At 37.6% G+C, this 21,227-nt stretch overlaps 1 protein-coding gene across 1 annotated transcript in view; it reads right to left on the bottom strand.

Moving 5' to 3' along the window:
• Positions 1–404: 404 nt before the first annotated feature.
• The window catches only part of prpf6 (PRP6 pre-mRNA processing factor 6 homolog (S. cerevisiae)), a 50,577-nt gene continuing 29,754 nt past the window's right edge, over positions 405–21,227 (bottom strand). The window contains exons 9-21 of the mRNA XM_017487483.3: positions 21,186–21,227; positions 20,950–21,068; positions 20,654–20,872; positions 18,592–18,714; positions 13,919–14,040; positions 11,129–11,267; positions 7,619–7,738; positions 6,024–6,200; positions 4,647–4,780; positions 4,456–4,547; positions 3,549–3,663; positions 3,217–3,343; positions 405–2,553 (exon numbers count right to left, since the gene is read on the bottom strand). The exon at positions 21,186–21,227 is cut by the window's right edge and continues 121 nt beyond it. Of these exons, the coding sequence (XP_017342972.1) occupies positions 2,401–2,553; positions 3,217–3,343; positions 3,549–3,663; positions 4,456–4,547; positions 4,647–4,780; positions 6,024–6,200; positions 7,619–7,738; positions 11,129–11,267; positions 13,919–14,040; positions 18,592–18,714; positions 20,654–20,872; positions 20,950–21,068; positions 21,186–21,227 (1,682 nt within the window). The 3' untranslated portion in view covers positions 405–2,400. The remainder of the gene's footprint in view (positions 2,554–3,216; positions 3,344–3,548; positions 3,664–4,455; positions 4,548–4,646; positions 4,781–6,023; positions 6,201–7,618; positions 7,739–11,128; positions 11,268–13,918; positions 14,041–18,591; positions 18,715–20,653; positions 20,873–20,949; positions 21,069–21,185) is intronic.

Raw genomic sequence — 21,227 nt, forward strand, 5'->3', positions numbered from 1 at the left:
AATAATGATACTTAGGCAATCTGCAATCACACATGCTTCTCTTGCGTTCTCTCCACAATGACAGGGTTCGTACAAGGTGCTTGAAGCAAGCCTACTTGAATTTGGCTTTTTGAAATTGAAGTACTGCTTGCAAGCAAACCAGTAGGGTGAGTTCAGCAAAAGTGGGACATCAGGCAAAGTGGGATAAATACATTTCATGCTAGCTACCCCTTTAAATATTAGGAGCCAATACATTTTTATAGCCATGAATAAGACCACAAGGGTCTTTGTCATTGCTCAAATGTTTTCATATGCCCTACAACAACGTTGTGGGCGTAGTCCGGTTTCAAAATCTACCTGGTATCAGCAAGAACCACAGACAAATGAGAATGGTTTTAAACAGAAGACTCTATAAAGAACAGAAATCATCAAAACAAAACATATTTATTAAATGATTCTTGGATGGTCAATTACAAAGTATTGTTGCAAAATTCTCATTTAATTCTTTGTGCATGCGTGTTTTAAGTAGCCCTCAGGTAACGTGGGACACTTTAAAGCCAGTATTATGGATTAAGACTATTGATTATCATACTATTCTGAGCTAGCATGTCATGAACCATGTCATAAATTAGTTCTAAATTCATTATGTTTTCTTGTTTTCTCAGTTTTTTTAAACATACTATTCGGTATGGAAGTATAAAATTTGGGCCGGAGTATTTGTGCACTGACTCAAGAAAAAACGGTTAAACATACTAGGTTAATTTGCTTGTCCCTCTGGGAGAAACAGTCAGGGTTATACAGCCAAATATGACAATCATAAACAGTGAGCATTTCCCCAATTAGAGCGGATTCTAAGTAGAACCGCTTAATGTAGCTAGGAACCTTTAATCTAAATTTAAAGATCCCTTGTCAAACCATTTTTCCTAAGGAAACGATTCTCCGGCCATAATTCGACAAGGTGATTAAATTAAGCAACAATATTTGAAGGAGCATATAAACCTCCTGATTGGTCAACATGACCATAAATTGCCATATGGGTTCTACTGACATCTAGCACACAAAATTAAATTTAAAAAAAAAAAAAAAAAACCCCAAACACCACCCTAATGATTTTGGCATGCCAAAAATACTTGGATTGGATCGCAAGATAACTCATGATCTACACCATGACTATACAAGCATAAACGATTTGTAACGATTTTGTCCAGGCTGTAAAAACCAATTGGGAGTCCCCAGTCCTGCAAATATTGCACAGTATACTCAAACCCTGATCATGCAGGTGTTAAGATGATTGCTTGTTTGGAAATGAATGTGGTTTTGATATTTGAAGATACACTATTAAAATACAAATTAACACGGCTATAAATTTGTTACATTTTGTCATCGTTTTCTGTAGGACCTGTTGTATGCACTGTTTACATGGTTCGTGCCCCTGCATAAGTTTGGGCCTCCATTCATAGCTTCATGGAGTTGTGCACTCAGTCACGCTGCCTAAAGCAATGTTCTCACTCCCAACGCATCAAATATTGAAGCAAGGGCAGAAGCTTCACTGCACCCTTGCACAAGGGCACCTTTGGCTTCACTATACTGACGCTTGGTAAATGCATTTAATGGCTTTGCAGATGAACCTTGTGGTTCAAAGGTCTGACGCAGAAAGGTGAATGAATGAACAAACAAAGCACAGCCCATAAAGTGTAGGCATTTTGGCAAGCATTGTCTTCACGTGTCTAACTTTTCTTTAAACATTGCCAAATTCCCCAGCCATCATGGATTAGTGGTGGCGCACTTAGGGTTACACCAGAATGCCAGCCTAATCAAGATGAGTAAACATCTGCGATCAATCACTGACGTCTTCTTTCGGTTTCAGTCACTGCATTTAAAGACTAGTTACTGTGCAGATGATGGCCATGATGAACACAAGACGCATACAGTTCTTTCATCCAACAGTAGTTTCAGCCAAACGTTCCCAACATACTAAAGCATTATTCAGCGAACATACATGAAGCTACGAATCCACTGACATTCTGAAAATGCTGTTTGCCTTTATTTTACTCACATTTATTTCAGTTAACATATTCCAATTTAACACAGTTTGCACATTGCAAATTCACTCAATCACTTAATACCGTAAAATGCGGTGAGCTGACAAATAGTTACTTCAGGGCTGCACTTCACCCACCTCAGAAATGCACAGATGACAAAAGCAGGATTGACTGGACCCTTCAAATGCCAATAGATGGGAGTGGATACTCGTATCAAAATACCATAGTCTTATTTTACAGTTATTTCTTAAGTGTCTGTTCTAGGCAGATCCAGGTGTAATGTGCAAGTGATAACAGACACACACAAAAACTCTCAAAGCTCCAAGTTGTTCATTAAAATACTAATTGCAAAATATGCACAAGTACAAGTTAATAGACTTTAGAAGGTGTTCTTGATCTTGGCAGCCACAAGAACAAGGATCTCCCCAATCTTTTTCTGCCAGTTGAGAATGAGTTTGGATTCAGCACACCACAACTCTCCATGCCGGGGTTCGGAGTTCTCACAGCGTTTCTTCACCTCCTCCTGCTGCTCCTGTAGGAGGTGAGAAGAGAGCAGAGATTTCAAGACATTTTTATTAGTGAGAACTCGATCACAATTACAATTGCCTGGCATGGCCAGATCATGAGTAAACAAATTTGAGGATACTTTAGGGAATCTGAATGAAGCTTTGATTTTCTAGTCTTATCATAGCCATAATGTTAAATTAAACAATACCCTGGATATTTGAGATAAAAAATACATTCAAGTCAACAAATGTGAGCACTCATTCAATAAATAAACATAAGAGATGCAAAACAATGGGGGTTTAAATAAAATGTGTGTAAATCAGTTTTGCGCAAATTATTTCCAGTGTGGGTGGTGAAAGAACAAGGAAAAAACTGAGTTGCAAGTGGGAGCTTATTTGGTGATAGAAATGCATCTAATCTACTAGGATGTACTAGGATTAACCAGCAGAAATTCAGAGGTATTGTGCCCCTGAAAAAAAGTGTGATGATCAAGGACGAGAAATAGAGATTATTAATATGCTGCTATTGACAAGCAAATTTCATTGAGAAGCAAATTTTATTGAAAAGCAAATTTTATTGGTAAAGGCAAATTTCATGTACTCGAAGTAAATTGCAGAAGACATTATACATAGTAAAACCTCTAAACCCATTTAATTTCTTAATGAAAGTATATGAATCATAGACTTACCTCTGTACCATGTTGTAGCTCAAATTTGTAGAAAAATGCCCAGGCATCACCCAAGTCTGGCTCAATCTTCACTGTGCGCAGGAACCATTCTCTAGCTTTGGTTATCTTTCTCTCACTCCAGAATAACCTATGGATTACAAACCATGCAAGCCTCCTTAAAATTAAGCATAACATGAAGCATGGCTAAAATCTGTTTGGATCTGGAAAAGTATCAGCAACATTTGCACCTGTGAAATTCATGATGTAAGTGTCTCTTTTCAGTGCATTCATTACAATGCAGTTTCAGGGTTTTTAGGAATCAGGCAGGCATGAAATATTGTATGGAAGCTTACTTTGCAACAGCCAGTAAAACATGGGGATCATGCTCGCATTTCTTCAGGGCATCAACGCTCTTGGTCTTTCTCTGTGGTCTAGCCTCCAAGAACACAGCCTCAGCCCAAAGGATTCCTGTAAGAGTAGGCAAAGGGCATTTTTGGGTGCTTTTATTTACACAGCATTTAGTCAGTTTGAGTCAAACCCTGATGCACCGACACTAAATTTCTCGGCCGATACCGATAACCGATTATTCATCGGAGTGATATCGGCCGATTCCGATAGTTCTGCCTTTTATGCCTTCTTTTAAATTAATAATAACTAATTCCACAATAATTAATTCTGAAAGAAACACAAATAAAAACTTTATTCTCTCCATTTCAACCAGTTGTTTCACAGTAACTGGTCTCAAACAGAAAACACATTACTCAAATTATAATTAACACATTAACTAAATTCTGAAGATTAAAGTAAGATTTCTTAACTTATTTAATCTTATTAATTCATATTAACATTGGAGTGAATGTGAAGCCTATCATGAGGTTTTTTAGAATTCAGTCACTCACTCAGCACTAACAAAAGCATTTCTACTTCATCATTGAATATTGAGTCTTAACCTTTTTTTTTTTTTTTTTTTTTTAAATATATGACTTCATTGTTGTACTCATACTGTAACACTTGTAATATTTCACTTGTAATCAATCAAAAAGCCCAGTGTACTGTATCCATACCATATTTTTACTCTAATACCAGAATGTGCAGTGTAAAACAAAACTAAACCAAACTGCAAACAAACCAAATGTATGAATTGGTCTGACTCAGCAAATGGACTAATAGGTTCGAAAGCATAATTAGAAAACATAATATCAGGCTCAGAATGTGAGAAGTGGTTCCAGCAATAGATGGGAAAAAATTATCACAGCCAACCTGAGTTGGGACACTCCTGTAAGGCTTTAGCCATGAGTGTGTTCGCAATGTTCTTTAGGCCTGCTCTGTATTCCAGCCGAACTGATTCCAACCTTAGACATGGGAAAGGAGATTGATAGTTATACAGTGCTAGATGTGCTTCAATCCAAATGTCTCAGGTGTTAAGCAAATTTTGTGAGAAGTGTAGATACCATAGCTCTGGGCTCTGTGGGTTCTTGAGGCGTGATTTCTCCAGGATAGCACGAGCACGTGTGAGCTGGCCCACTCTCTCCTCTAGACGTGACAGCAGTAACCACAGAGGCATAGAGTGGGGACACTTCTTCAGCTAACCAACAAATACACATTTACAACATTTTGTTAATTGCACACCCATGTCTCCCTTGCTGTTCTTTAGGTCTCTTCTCCTCTCCCTAAAATGTGAATATAGAAAATGTGATGCAAGAAAATGGAAACAAGGACAGGAGTGACAGAAGGCAAACATATTTGCCAAAAACACATTCATGCTCATCGAAGCTTCAATTTAAAGTGAAGCCATTTATTGATAACATGTCATCCTGAACATAATGGTTACATAGTTTAAAAAAAAAAAGGAATATATTTCCTGAGTGGCGCAACAGAAAAGCATCTGCCCTATTGACGAGAGACTGCAAGTTCGAAACTTTCTGCCATTACTGTGATGTCATCATAAGTACTAGAAGGCTGATACTCAAACCAGACCTATCGGTAGATTTAAAAGCTGTATAAGAGGTTTTGAAAATTCAACCTTTACAATAGTCGGAAAACCGGTTAGTTTTTCCTTTTGCTCAATAATAGACCAGAATAGAACATAAGTATGCGATATGAGACACAATGTTAATTTGATTATTCAGTTGTGGACAGTTGCTTTTGCAACATACAGATGTGTTATTAATTTCTGTGGACAAGTGACGCTCTAAACAACCAGAGGATACGCACTGCAGCCATCTTGAGTCCACACAATTATGTTTGAGCCTTTGTGCTGCCATGAGATTCCGTGAGCAGCAGTTCGAAAAGACATGTGTCTTTTCACTTGGCTTCTCGTGTCTCAGACAAAGCACATGCCAACACTTGCCTTTGTGGTTGGTAGCTGTCATACAATACGGGAAAAGCTAGACAGTGGGTGGAATATTTGTTAAATAACTTTAATTTTTGCATTTATAAACAAATGTTCATTAAATACTGAGAAATACTGAGAGTGAGAAGAGTTAAAATGCCTCAGTGTCCTTTACATTTACAGTGTCATGCAGGATGACAAAGGTGTACAAATTAAGTGTTAAATTAAGTCTAATTTATGGCATGATTATAACAAAATGAGGAAAAAGTGAAGGGCTCTTTTTTTTTTTTTGAATACACTGTTTAACAAATGGATGTAGTCTTATAAATTCATTTATTGGTATGCAAAAGGTCAGAGTCAAAGTCTTGAACATTGTTTAACCAACTGTTCATGCTACATTTATGTTCTTGGTAACTGAAATATTGACTGATAAGACAACTTGAAACTATATAAAATTATTGCTAAAATTGTCTATATCCTTCATTCCAATATTTACCCCTTGGTTGTAGGCATCTCGGGCTTTATCCATGTTCTCAGATTGCTCCTCAATCTGGCCTTTCATCATCCAGAGCTTGGGGAAATCCTCATAGTGCCTCAAGGCCTCAGAGCACAGTTCGTGGGCTACCAAAATGTTCCCCAGTACCCACTCCAACTTCACAGACTTCATGAAAACCTGCATAAAGAGGTAAAGCAGCTCTGCTTATAACACTCCTGTGCCATGATTTTTATACTGCACATACACACGAATCTGCACAATTTTTTTTTGTGTGTAACTATGCGTATAAAGATTGTGGGCATGTCTGTATTTAAATGCTACACACACACACACACACACACACACACACACACACACACACACACACACACACACACACACACACACAAACAAACAAACACTCTCGCTCACTTTCAGTAACTGCTTTATCTTGCCTGGAAGGAACCTTTTAGCCTATCCCAGGAGCACCCGCAGAGTACAATGCACACACAAATTGAGATACTCACTCACACAATTTATCTTAACCAATCTGCCCTCGATCATGTTTTTGGGAGAACCCTGAGGTAACCTTCAGGGTTCAAAGATGCAAAGAAACTCTGCACAGACAGTATCCTGAGCTCAGGATCGAACCAGGGACCCTGGAGCAACATTACTGCACCACTGTGCCGCCCTGTCTACAAATAATTCCAGACAAAATAAAAGGCCGTTGCTGTAAAGCCTCCTTATACAGTATGACTTTAAGCTCAGTGAAAATGAAGCATGCTTTTCATGTGCCAACATAACTATACACCAGGAAATGTTCTTGATGGGTTTATACAAAAATTATTTCCTTTGTATGAACCAGTTTCCATAAAAACAAATGAAAAATAGTAAACGTAGTGGTAGTTTTGATAATATATATATTTTTTATACTGCTGGCGCCAAGCACTCAAGTTACACTCTGACGGCACAAGAATTGCCTTGATGCTGACACCATTACCTGGAGCAAGGATGGAATACAAGACCAGGCAAAGACCTTTTCTATCACTTTATGGCACTCACCACATCATTAGGAGAGACAGGAAACTAATACTCTTTACCTGAACCTTGGCCCTAGAAATGAGAAAAACCATAATCTTCTACAAGCAACCAGCTCTAAAAACCTCTGAGTAGTGAAACATTAACTAAATCAATGAGAACCATTATTAAAGTTGGTTTATTTAAAAACGGGCAGCCACAGAATAAAAAAAAAAGAAAAAAAAAAGAAAAAAAGAAAACACCACTTGCTATAAAGAGAACAAGCAGTAGTTACTCAAATCTGGGAGTTAATCATTCTCACTGAGATGTGACAATGTTGAATCCCATCACTGTATGATTTGTGCTTTATTAATAGTTGTCTGTAACCTGCAAACACTCTGAGCTTTAGTTGTACAAGCTGGAAGATCACAAATTGACTAACCACCAAAGTGCAGCTATTAATCTCTCGGAATTTTGTTCATGACGAAAAGTAAAAAGGGAAAAACTAAAGTATGGGTGAATATCCTGAGAAGGAAGCCTTCTCTAGTCATAACCTCTCTGGACTTGGCTAAAATTAAAATTTATTCTTGGTCACTCACCCTGGCAGTGGGAGCACTGCTACGGGCTTTTGCAAGCAGTCTGCGAGCTCTCTCATACTCATTATTCTCTGACTCCAGCTTCACAGCAGCCAGCCAAATCTCTTCACTGTTGGGGTTGGCCTGGAACGAGAGACATTGGTTTACGCTCATAGCTGGGACAAGTAAAATAAACAAACAAACAAATAAAGTTGTGATAAGGGGATAAAGAACAGCTAATCTGAAGAAAATTTAAAACAAAAATGGAAACATAAAACAGTATAAAATAAATAAAACCAAACTGAAATTATTTCAAACATTTCCCTTTTAAACATTTATTAAGAGTGCACCCAAATAATATTTTTTTGTTTGGTTAGATTGTCATTAACATCCACAAACATTCTTCAATGCTTTGGGATTGAGATTTATCCGAAACGATAATAGGCTATGACTGTAAAGCCTTATAGTGTATGATTTTTAAGTTTAGATAAGGGAAAATTAAGCATACTTTGAATGAGGTAACAAAACTACACACCAAGAAATGTTCTTTATGGGTTCACACAAGGTTTTCATTTTCACTGTATGAACCAGTTTCCAGAAATCAGAAGAAAATTACAAACAAAAAGGAAAAGCCATCAGAAAACTACTAAATTACTTCAGGTTTGAAAAGTTTAACTCAAGCTCTTTAAATTGCAACAGTATATAATTTATTATACTATTTGGGCCATTTTCACATTATACATCAATTATACACTTTAAACATGTTAAAATCTTATTACATTTATGCTATAACTTTTTGTCTAGAAAATTTAATACATACTGAACACTTGGCCTATGTCTGGTACATAAGAGCTCTTAAGTGGAAATTAAATGGATGTAAGAATTATTGGAGGAATGTTTCTAGTTTTAACAATAAATACCCTCCTGTTATTTGCATAAAGGTAACATTACTGATGAAGATACTCATAAGCACACATCAACAAATTCCAAATAAAAACATAGCTGCAGACAGTGATAAACAGGCCCAAGCACCAAGGGTGCAGAAGTGTCTGTTTCAATAGCCATTATTAACATATGGATGTTGTCATGCTGCATCACAGTACATACATGTGAACTTTGAGACACACTGCATGATATACAGTGGAATTATGCCACACTTCCAGTTTACGCTCAAACATAATACAACACATCATCTTTTTAATTATCAACGAGGGATACACTCTTGAGTAATTTGCCAGTTTATGAATATATAAAAAGAAAAAAAAAAAAAAAAAGTATAAATGATAAATATTTCCTTTTTACTTCACCTAAAGTTTTCCAGAAATGCCAGGATTAACAACCCAACTTTGTTCTATGGTCTTGCCCTGGTGATTCACTTCCATACAGAGATTACTTCCAACACACCTGGATCTAACATTCAGGCCCTCCTCTCAGACATTGCTTAACATAGATCACTCAAATTACACTAGTACATCACAGGGCATCATGCACATACACGAATTTTATCATAACCCGGATAATGTGTTTAAAATTAAGGTTGGAACTAAAAAATCCAGGGAGGTAAATCGCCAGGACAAGACTCTGGCACCTCTGTTCTATACAAAACACAAAATTTGTGCATTTATGATGCGTGTATATTTAGAGTAATGAAAATATACAGGTAGTTTTGTGCAAGTGCACATCAGAGTGTACATATTTACAGTGGATATAAAAAGTCTACACATCCCTGGAAAAATAGCAAGTTTTTGTGATTAAAAAAAAGAAAATGAAACCAAGTTAAACTATTTCAAATCTTTTTTCACCTTTATCATGAAATTGCCTATAAAAATGTGAAACAACCAGAAATGTTTTAGGGGGAAAAATAAAAACAAAAAAACTTCCAATACCCAGCTTACACAAGCATATACACCCTTGTATAATTGGGAATGTGTCAGTGTTCAGAAACAACTAACATTATTCAAACTCATGTTAAATGCTAATTAGTATACACCTGCCATCATTTACTGTGACTGATTCACCCCAAATAAAGTACAATTGTTCCTATAGCATTTTCCTGACATTTTGGTAAAATCGATCTGGAAAAGCCATGGGCTGCAAAAAGCTTACAAAGTAGGTACCAGGCCTCATTGTTGAAAACTGTAAATCAGGAGTAGGTTACAAAAAATTTCCAAGGCATTGAATATACAATGGAACACTGTAAAGACAATAAATCAAGAAGTGGAGAAAATATAGCACAGCAGTAGCATCACTAAGACCAAGACATCCCACTAAAATTAATTAGAAGACCAGGAGAAAACTATCCAGGGAAGCTGACAAGAAGCCTGCAGCAACAGTTAAAAAACTGCAGCAATTCCTGGGATGTACTGTTTGCTTCTTTCATGCGAGAACAATCTCCCGAATACTTCAAATGTCCCGGCTACAAGGTAAGACAGAAGACTTTGTAACCCCCCAAAAAACACAAAACTTCCAAACCCAGCTAATGTTTGCTCTCATAAGACCCCATAACACATTATTCCAGATGGTTTGGTGGGTTTGGGTGTATTTATTTTGCAAAAGTTTAACATTTTGACCATAACACCAAAAGATATGTTTGGCACAAAAAAAAAAAAACAGCACCTCACCAAAAGAACATCCCCACGGTGAAACATGGATGCAGCAGCATCATGCTTTGGTGCTGCTTTTCTTCAGATGGAACTGGGGCTTTCATCAGGGTGGAGGGATTAATGAATAACTACAAATACCAGACAGACAATTTTGGTACAAAACCTTAAAGCATCTGCTAAAACACTTAAGATGAAGACAATTTCTCTCTTTCAGCATGAGAATGACCTAAAGCACACCTCCAAATCAACAAAGGAATGGCTTCACCAAAACAAGATGAAGGTTTGGGAATGGCCCAGCCAGAGACCAAATCTAGATCCAATCAAAAATATGTGGGGTAGCCATGAAGAGGGCTGTGCACAGGAGATGCCCAACCAATTTGACAGAGTTAGAATGCTTTTGCCAAACTGATTTACTCAAAAAGACTGAATGCCATGAAAAAAGCTAAAGTACTTAAAATAATTATTAGTATAGGGGTGTGGAACACTTATGAAACCAGGTTATTGTACACCCCCCCCCCCCCCCCCCCTAAAATGATTTATTGTTTTTCACTTTAATTTAAAGGTTGCAATTCCACAATAAAGGTAGAAAAGGTTCTGGTATGATTTACTATTATTTTAACAAAAACCTGCCATTTTAACAGGAATGTGTAGACTTTTTATATCCATGGTAATTGTTAAAACTTAATACAATGAGTGAATAGCAAGTGTCTAAAACTAACTAAAACAAACTAACAAATATTTTATTCATGTCTAACACTGATGTGGTGTCACAGTGTGGTCATAATGCAGTATTAAGTTATAAAGTGTTGTGGTTTTATATAGAAATGGGTTTTTATTTACAATAAAGCTAAGTGACTTTAGACATTTAAGACTGATATATGGTGTAGTTTATACTGTCTGAGTGTGAAAATGATCTAGGGTTGGGATTCACCTGGAAGGCCAGTGCAAGAATGCTTCTGGCTGCAGGGACATCTCCAGCCAACCACTTGGACTTGGCCCCCATCAGCCACAACACCTCTGCCTTGGGACAGTGAGCGACTGCCCTCTGCAGAAGAGCCTCCAGAGACTCTCTAAGAGAGCGACAGAAAGAGACAAATCAATTAGTCACTCCAAGCAACAGCAAAAACTTGTCAAGGTGGCAAAAATGCCTCATACACTCAATTTAAGAATTAATTTATGTAAAAATTTTAAAATGTATAGCACTGTTAACTGTAGACATTATAAAACAGCTTTACAGGTCACAGTTGGAAGGAAAAACTCCATGAAATGACCTGAGGAATAAAACCTTGAGATAATTCAGACTCAAAAGGGAACCCATCCTCCTCTGGTTGGCACTGGAGAGTGAGATTATGTACATTAATGCATACAGTTTAATGTAGTGTAGTGACATATGCTGTAAAGATGTCACTATATCATGCAGAAAAACTAGTTCATGCTTTTGTTACCTCCAAGTTAGATTATTGCAATGCCTTGCTGTCTTGATGTTTCAGCTGGTGCATAAACAAGCTCCAGTTAGTCCAGAATGCAGCAGCCAGAGTCCTTACTAGAACCAAAAGGTATGACCACATCACCCCTATCTTATCCACACTGCATTGGCTCCCAACAGGTTTTTTCCTTGATTGTAAGAGACTACTATTAACCTATAAAGCACTGAATGACCTCCTGAGTACCTGAGCAAATGTCTGTTTTTTTTTTTATCCGCCATTTCGTTCAAAAGGTGCAGGCTCTCTGTGGGTACCTCAAATAAAGAAGGCTACAGCTCGGGCAGAGCTCTCGCTTGCATAGCCTCACAGTTATGGAAGAGCCTTCCATTTGACAGAGTTAGAGTGCTTATGCCAAACTGATTGACTCTTACTCAAAAAGACTGAATGCCGGGATCAAATCTAAAGGTGCTTCAACTAATTAGCATAGGGATGTGCACACTTATGCAACCAGAGTATTGTACATTTAAATTTTTTTTCCCCTTAAAATGATTCTTATTTTTCACTTTAACTTATAGGTTGAAATTTCACAAAAAAAAGTAGAAAAGGTTCTGGCATGATTCTTTTATTATTATTATTTTAACAATAACCTGCCAGTTTAACAGGAATGTGTAGACTTTTTATATCCACTGTAATTGTTAAAAATTATTAGAATGAATAAATAGCAAGTGTCTAAAACTGAAATATTTTATTCTTGTCCAATACTGTGTTGTGGTGTCACAGTACAGTCATAATGTCCTATTATGTTATTAAGTGTTAGAAAGTTATGGAACAGCCTTCCAAATAGTGTTCGGGACTCAGACACAATCTCGCCTGGAAACACCATTGTTTACTCAAGCCCTTTGTTAATATTTTTTTTTTTCTTAGGTTAAAGGTGTGGATCTGGAGGGTTCATAGGCATAGTGTGTTTTTGGTAAACTGGGATGCTTGGATGCTGTCGCCCCACCACTCATGTGAAGTGGCTGGCTGCTTTATGTCTCAGGGCACCTGTGCTACCTTTTGGCTCGCCCATTATGCAGTCATAGCTAGTCTTGCCAGAGTCCCTGCTTGTTCTCTGCACACAATATACTTTTTACTTTGGTAAAATTTTAATTTTAAATAAAATAAAAGGCGCTGTGGAACGGTTAGCATATGCTATGAACACTGTTGCTTCTGGTATCAAATTCTTCATCTGCAAAACCAAGGTACCAAATTACCAACCAAATGTTTAAATGTTATAGACTTGAAGGTGTACTAAATGCTATAGGAAATTAATTCTCTCTTAGACCACAATCTCCATATCCATCCGCCTGGTCAGTTTAAAAATGCCCGTTAATGTTGACCTTTACTCGTGGGGAGGGTTTCCAGGTTTAATCAAAAATTCCAATCCCAGCTAACAACTCAAAAACTGCACTAAAGGACTTGGAACTAACCCAAAACATTCAGGTACATAAAAAGGTAGACATATTTTCTTTTTCTCTATCTTTTGCGCGGACACAAATTAACAGTGGTGTGCATTTCTGACTTCCAGCATTTTTCTGCAATACGTGGACATACATGGAAACTGGCACATTGTGCTGTGCACAGAGCTTTTGGGCTGTCTTTTCTGATCTTTCTGAAATGTTTCAAATACAAAAACTAAAGTAAGTCTGATAAAATATTATTCGATGTCTATTGCCAACTATAACCTAAATATCAGTTTCTTGATTTGGGAAAGACCTTGTTGTTTTGGGAAAGACGTTGTTTTGAAACATAAGCCTGTTAACACAGTCACATTAGGTTTCCAGAAAGTTCCAGCATCTAGCTCTGTACTTGAATAAAGCTGTGCTTTGCAAATTGCCATTTGCTGTTATAATTTGTTAAGGAGAAAAAAGAAAAAAAAAAAAAAAAAAAAACACACTTCTGTGATTGTTTACCGACAAAGAAAATTACATCACTGGACGATGCACATGCACTACAATGCGGGAGCACACAATGAGTAGTTACTGAGCACTAAAATGAGTCGCCAACTGGGATACCTGGGGCTAAAATGAACAGTCTGTGGCTAGTGATTTGCGCTGTCAGTCAAATGGCCATTTTCTGTGAAAGTTGGTGGATCTTTGCCACATTTACTGACAGAATGCATCACATTCTCCATTGACAGCTAGCGGTCTGGCCTGCAAGGTTCCAATTTAAACTGTTCCTGGCTGATTCAAGATAAATGACAGGGAAAAAAAAATTGTTACTAACAATTTATATGTAATTTAGAGCTGCTGTCTTACCGTGTGCCGTGACTCTTCTCGAAGTAAGCTGCTCGCAGCCACACACTCTTTTTGCTTGGAAAGACCTGCAACGCGTGGGCATAGATGGCACGAGCACATTCCAGTGCACCATGAGCCACACACTAGAACATGCATGAACACACAAAAACACAAACAGCAGCAAGGTCCAAGTTAGACCTTATTTTAAATGTAACATACAGCCCCTCTACTGGAATGTCAAGGCCAATTCAGCTGTTTTTGCTGTAGACTGAAGACATTTGATTTTGAGATCAAAAGATGAATATAACTTTAGAAATTCAGCTTTTAGTTCCTGGTATGTGTGTGTGTTAAATGACAAATTATCCACATTTTGTATCAGACCACCCAATATGTAGGCAAACAAAAATATCAAAACATGACTGACCGGTGTTTCTTGTTACCCAGGTGTGTCCCGTTAGATTGATTGTTTAAACAATAAATAGCTCTGAACATCTACTCTTGGTTTTAGCTGTCAGTTTCACCTGTGAAGACTGACTGCATTTGTTGTTAAAAAGGATAGGCCAACATGATCAGAGAGCTGTCTATGGGAGAAAAGCAAGCGATTTTAAAGCTGAGAAAAAAGGGAAAAACTAATCAGACCCACTGCATAAACATTGGGCAGAGGCAATACAACAATTTGGAATGTCCTGAAAAAGAAAGAAACCACTGCTGCACTGAGTAACAGACACAGAAAGAATGCGACAACAGCTGATAGCAAACATTGTGAGAGATGTGAAGAAAAACCCAAAAAAAACAGTCAGGCTCATCACCAACAACCTCCACAAGGCAAGGGTGAAGGTATCACAATCCATCTTTCAAAGAAGACTCAGAAAGCAGAAATATAGAGGGCATAATATGAGATACAAACTGCTCAACAACAGAAATAAGAGGAAAGCCAGATTGTAGTTCACAAAGAAATACAGAGATGAGAAACAAAGGTTTTGGAACCAAGATTAGCCTCTATCAAAATGATGGAAAGGCCAAAGTGTGAAGAAAAGAAAAGATCTGCTCATGATCCAAAACATACAAGCTCATCTGAGAAACCTGGTGGAGCTAGTGTCATGGTTTGGGCTTGCATGGCTGCTACTTGAACAGGCTCAGTAATCTTTACTGATGTAACTTCTAATGGTAGCAGCGGAATGAATACAGGAGCATTTTATCTGCCAATTTACTGAGAAATGCATCCAAATTAATCAATCACCAGACTTTAACCCAATTGAGTATGCATTTCACCTCCTGAAGACGAGACTGATGTGAGAACAAACAACTGAAAGAGGCTGTGGTAAAAGCCTGGAAAAGCAACACAAACGAAAAAAGACAACAACTTGGTGGTCATGAGTTGCAGACTTGATGTAGTTACTGCAAGCAAGGGATATGCAACCAAATATTAAAGCACACCTATTATGGTTTTAAAACACGCCCAATTTCGTTTTAAAGGTCTCACAGTAGATTTACATGCATCCAAGGTCAAAAAATACTTTAAATGTGTTCATAATTTAAATTGCAGCATTGCCCTTTCCCCTCCCCAAGGGTCACAAATGACTCGTTCAATGATTCGTTCTAAAGGATTCATTGTAAACTCCTCCTTTCAGAGAACATACTCTGCTCTGATTGGTCTACCACTGTCAGCGTGTGTTGAAAAGGAAACACCCACTACCATAATGATTTTCAGCTAAGTCTGTTCGTGAGCAGCCAATGAAGACCAGAGGCATTTTTTTTTTTTTTGTTACAAACCTACGTAAGCTTGCGCAGGAAGTAAGTCTGGAATTACTAACAACTCGTTTCAGCTGTTCAGAATCGGTTCCTTTTTTTGGGAGTCAGTAAGTTTGATTTTTAAATCCTTGCAGACATTTTACATTCACACACACACACACACACCACATGAAAGGTAATATTTGAAAAACCATAATAGGTGCACTTTAAGTGTTATATACTTATATGTACTATAAAGGTCTTATCAGTTCCTATACTTTTGCTCACTTAAATATTGGGTTGTCTGATACAAAAGGTTCTATGTTTTATGTTTAGTGCATCTAGGTATAAATACCAGGAACTAAAAGTTGAAATCCTAAGCACTCATCTCATCCATATTTTGATAACAAACCCAAATGCCTTTGGTGTATAGCACAAGCAAAATTTTGGCCTTGCCATTCCAGTAGTTTCAGAGGGGACTCTAAGTACACAAACAAATAAAACCAATAACATTTTATATCCTTCAAATTTAGTGTGCACTTATGGAAACTTTGTGAGCAATAACCCCCCAAAATTTTATTTCCTGTACAACCCATAAACCATACTAAGAAAGCTTGACAGACATGTGAAAAAATACACACACCCCATGGAAATTGTAGCTGGGTTTTTTTTTGGACATATTTGGACAAGCAAATATTTGATCCTCTTTGAAACAGTGCCTATTAATAAATTTTATACAACCTATCTAATAGCATAAAATTGATATTTTGTAATAAATTTTTCACAATTTAAGCTAACCAAAAAAAAAAACCACCCCAGATCAGCCAAATGGAAAAAGTAAGTACACCCCTACATTTATCACACCTTCAAATCCATAAAATAAGAATCAGGTGTTCAAGATTGCATGTCAGTGATTAGAACCTATCTTATTTAAACCTCTCATATCTAGTGTCTGGTGTTCCCTTTGTTATTGAGGTGTGCAGTGTCATGATGTCAAGATCTAAAGAGTTCTATAAGGCCATCAGAAAAATGGTTGTGGATACCTAGGAGTCTGGCAAGGAATTTAAAAAGATCTCAATTATTTGAAATACATCATTCCACTGTAAGGGAAATCATGTGGCGCAGATTTCAAATGACTGCGAATTTGTTCAGGACTGGCCATACCGGCAAATTCAGCCCAAGAGCAGACTGTCTGATTAAAAAAATAAATTTGACAACTGTTTGTGTCAAAGTACATGAGTCTACAACCAGAAAGAGATCGCACAATTTTGACCTGCATGTGGGGTGTGGCAGGAAAAAGCTTTTGCTGTCTAAAATGAACATTAGAGCAATACTACATTTTGCCAGTGAGCATCCTTTGTATTTTGCATAAAAAGAGTCAAAAAGTGCTTGAAGATAATGTCAGGCCATCTGTCTGAAAGTTGAACTGAAAGTGGACCTTTCAACAGGATAATGATCCTATGCACACTAGCAAATCCACCAATGAAAGGCTGAAAAAGAAGACATGGAGGGTTATAGCCTAGTCAAAGCCTGGATATGAATCCAATTGAAATGTTGTGGGGGGGATTTGAAACAAGCAGTACATGACAGAAACCCTCAAAAATTTGCAACTGAAATAATATTACATAGAAGAATGGTCCAAAATTCCAGCAAGATGATGTCAGAGACTGGTGGACAATTATGTAAAACGCCTACAAGAAGTTATTTCTGCTAAAGGGGGCAATACAAATTCCAAGGCCAAGGGTGTACTTACTTTTTCCACAAAAGATTGCTATTTGAAATTATTATTTGCTATTTGATTGAAATGGCTATTTTTCCTTGTGGTTTTGTTCAAGTACATCAACTATATTAATAGTAACTGTTACAAAAATATACATGTCAAAAAAGCCAACAATTTCCATGGGGTGCTTATATTTCACATGACTGTACAGTTAAGGAAGGACACTGTTTGCTTACATAAATTCAACTTTCTGCTTGCCTGTCTAGGATGGTCATAAACTGCTTCTTAAATCTCACTTTAGGTTATCTGTTGTAAGACAACAAGCAGGATGGCCCAACACCAGACTCCGACCAACTCTGCTCCTTCATGTACTTAACTTTCACGTACTGCATTGTTTGTGTGAAAATAGCATGTTCCATGAATGTGGATCCCTCTGTTTTTCTAAAAGGCACAGGGAACTAAACATTTAGGTGATACATGGTGCCATATGCATTGTAAAATCATGCATGGAACTTTGGAGCAAGTTCCATGAAAACACAGCACAAGAAGTTCATGGTCTTTACATTTTTTTTTCAACCATACAAAAAGTTGACCCCTAAATGCAGTCCTTAAGGGGGTGCGAATTGGAATTCCACCCCAGGATTTCCCTTTGAACAAAAAAACAAACAGCACCACTAATTGAAGAGAGGCAGCAAGTAGGGATTGGTGATATGGACTTAAAACCATATCACAATATTTTCTGGTATTTATTGTGATAACGACATCAGTGACAATATAAATTTTGTACCATGCTACAAGTGATAGCAGTGATCTTGAGAGCCATAGAAACACAAACATTGATCTAAAAATAAAACAGATTTTCTGTAAGCAAACCAGCTCCAGATTGTAGAGGTAGCTCCTCGCTTAGCGATAAACTCCCACTCAGCTTCATGGCCGCCTTCCGTGAGCTGCAAATGGGACGCAGACCATCGCACAGAGAAATATGTCATCAGCTAGGCTTTATCGTTATTGTGGAAAGACTCATTCTTATTGTGGGGAGAATTTCTACCGGTATATCACAAATGATAAGATATCATCCATCCCTAGCAGGAAGCCTGACCCGCCTCATCATACCTCAGTATAAATCCAGAAACCCAAGCATACGAGTTGAGCGTTAGATTTTCATCCACCTGGATCTATGATAATCAAGTTCATAGTTGTGTCGGACCTTCAGTCCAAAAATACTAATAATGAAGCTGCTTACACTCTCTGCATCCTCCATCCATGTGTGTTTGCAGTCTTCCTCCTCAATGCCAATGCCAATGACAGCTCTGATTACAGCCTGACAAGTGGCCACACTACCAGCTTTATCACACTCCTCAGAATCCTGTAAAGAAAATAGAGAGAGATAATGGTCTGCACAACATTAGTCTTCAGTGCAGTTCAATTGTTTAAGAACTGTAAAGCATATAAGTTGCATGCAAAAGTTTGGACACCCCTGTACAAATTACATATTCTATTGATTTTTGAAGTGAAAAGTAGTCAATGCAACTGCCACAACAAACAATAATAATAAAATAGACATTCTGCAAATGTTAATGCACAGTTAGTTTATATAAAGCAGTTACTTCGATATATCAAAGTTGTGAAAAGAAATAAAAATTGTGGCCTGTTGAATAGTTTGAAAACCCTTCTAACTGTAGTCTCAGACCTTACTTAACTAATTATTCCTTATCTGACTTATTACGACTCCTTAGGCAGGTCAGGAATTGCCATTAAGGATAACAATTCCAGAGCGTAATACGTTCTCTGACTCTTCAAACTGTGTGCCAACACTGAACAACCATGGACTCCTCTTTAAGCAACTGACTAAGGATCTGAAAATTTATATAACTTATTCCAACAAAGCAAGGGAAGGTTATAAAAAATATCCAATTTATACTTTCAGATGTGTTAAGAAATGCTGGTTAAGGGGAACTGTGGAACTCTAGGCAAGATGTGGAATACCAAGAAAATGTTCAGATAGAACTGCACATATGCTGGCCAGAAGGCTAAGCAAGATCCCTAATTGACAGCAAGAAGCTTCTTGTTGCCATTTTGTAATATTACTATTGCACTGAATAATACTTAATCAATTTTAAATTTGTGGGGAACAAATAGTAATAGTAATATATTTGACAAGACACTTTTATGTGTTAAACCTTGTGGCTGTGGCTCAGGTGGTAGAGCGGGTTGTCCACTAATCTTAGGGTTGGCGGTTCAATTCCTGGCCCACATGACCCCACATACCGAAGTGTCCTTGGGCAAGACACTGAACCCCAAGTTGATCCATATGGCAAGTTGCCATTGGTGTGTGAGAGTGTGTGTGTGTGAGAATGACACGCAGTGTAAAGTGCTTTGGCTAAGTGCAGACCATTTACAATTTACCATATTTTGGTGGAAAACTGCAGGAATACATCCGATTAGCTGGAAACATTTTTTTAAATTCACTTCTCGTTACCAATCAGGTGAAATGCAGTAAACCTCTACCCACAAAAATGTTTGAGATTACACTAACGTGAAGCCAAGTGAATCTGGCATGTGTTGTGCTCTAAATGCATGTTATAAGCAACTCAAACTTTCAGCACAGACAAAGATGAGGTTTGTGTGGAGCGGCATTTACTGAGTGCAACACAGTGACATAGGTTTACCCTTTCAAAAAACAACAAGCAAAAATAAAAGCTAAATCTTCTTTTTGGTGTCGGTTCAGTTGCATTTTTAAGACATTTGAAACATGAATTTAGGACATTTTGATGCTAATCAAGGCCTTATTTTTACATTAAGGAATTTAAGAAGTTTTAAGATTTTTAAGGATGTACAGAACCCCTGCTATAACAGGACAACAATCCAAAACATACCTCAAAATTCACCATGAACCATTTCAAAAATATAAACGGAAGCTTTTGGAATGACCCTCACAGTCCCCTAATGTGATAATTGAAAATGCAAGCATTGAACTGTAATCAGCAGAAAAGCAGTGTTTTAACTTTTTTTTTTTTTTTTTTTTAAACCATTATCCAATTACAAATAATGGACTGGAAATGACCGATGTAATTTTGTACTGCATGATTATAATTCCCTGTAAAGTTATAAAAATCCAAATTTTGAAATAGCAATCTTGGAAACTTGACACGAAAAATTCTTAAATCTTTTTCCACTGAGAGACAATAATGCAAATAAACATGTTTTATCTGGTCATGCATCAGTGGAATTAATTATTTTAAAGTGTCAGCTACAAAGCAAATCACATTAGCTTAGAAATAACTACTCAAGCATTCATGGCTGACCTGAATCCACTGCTCACGGTTGATCTCAACCCCATTGGCCCTCAATGAAGTAATTGCTCTGTCAATGATCTTCTCCACCATCTGCGTGTTGCCATTGGCCTCCTCCAACTTGGCAGCTGTGATCCAGATGTGACGATCTGTTGGAATATTCTCACGGGCCTTGTTTAGAACACGCCTCGCATTCTCATAAGTCTCTAACCGGGCCAAGGCAAGCCAGAGCTAAGGCCAGAGGTGACATGTTAGAATGATACAAAACACATTACTGGCTGAACAGCAGTTTGAGAGTATGAGTGTACCTCTACACTGGTTGGGCAGCACTCCACAGCTCGGCTCAACATAATTCTGGCATCCTCTGGCTCCTCCAGTTCAACAGCTGTCTTCCACAGGCGCACTGATTTAGATACATTCTCCAGAGCTGCAGTTGTGGAATTATACACACCTCTGAACCCATTACACAAAAAAGAAAAAAACCTCTCCATTTAAAAAAAAAGAAAAAAAAAGAAAAAAGAAAGAAAGGCACTCAATCACCGACCTTTGCGCAGGACTCGTTTCTTGGCCCTGATGTCTGTCTCAA

The sequence above is a fragment of the Ictalurus punctatus genome, chromosome 15 (genome assembly GCF_001660625.3).
Source record: "Ictalurus punctatus breed USDA103 chromosome 15, Coco_2.0, whole genome shotgun sequence".
Classification (NCBI taxonomy): Eukaryota; Metazoa; Chordata; class Actinopteri; order Siluriformes; family Ictaluridae; genus Ictalurus; species Ictalurus punctatus.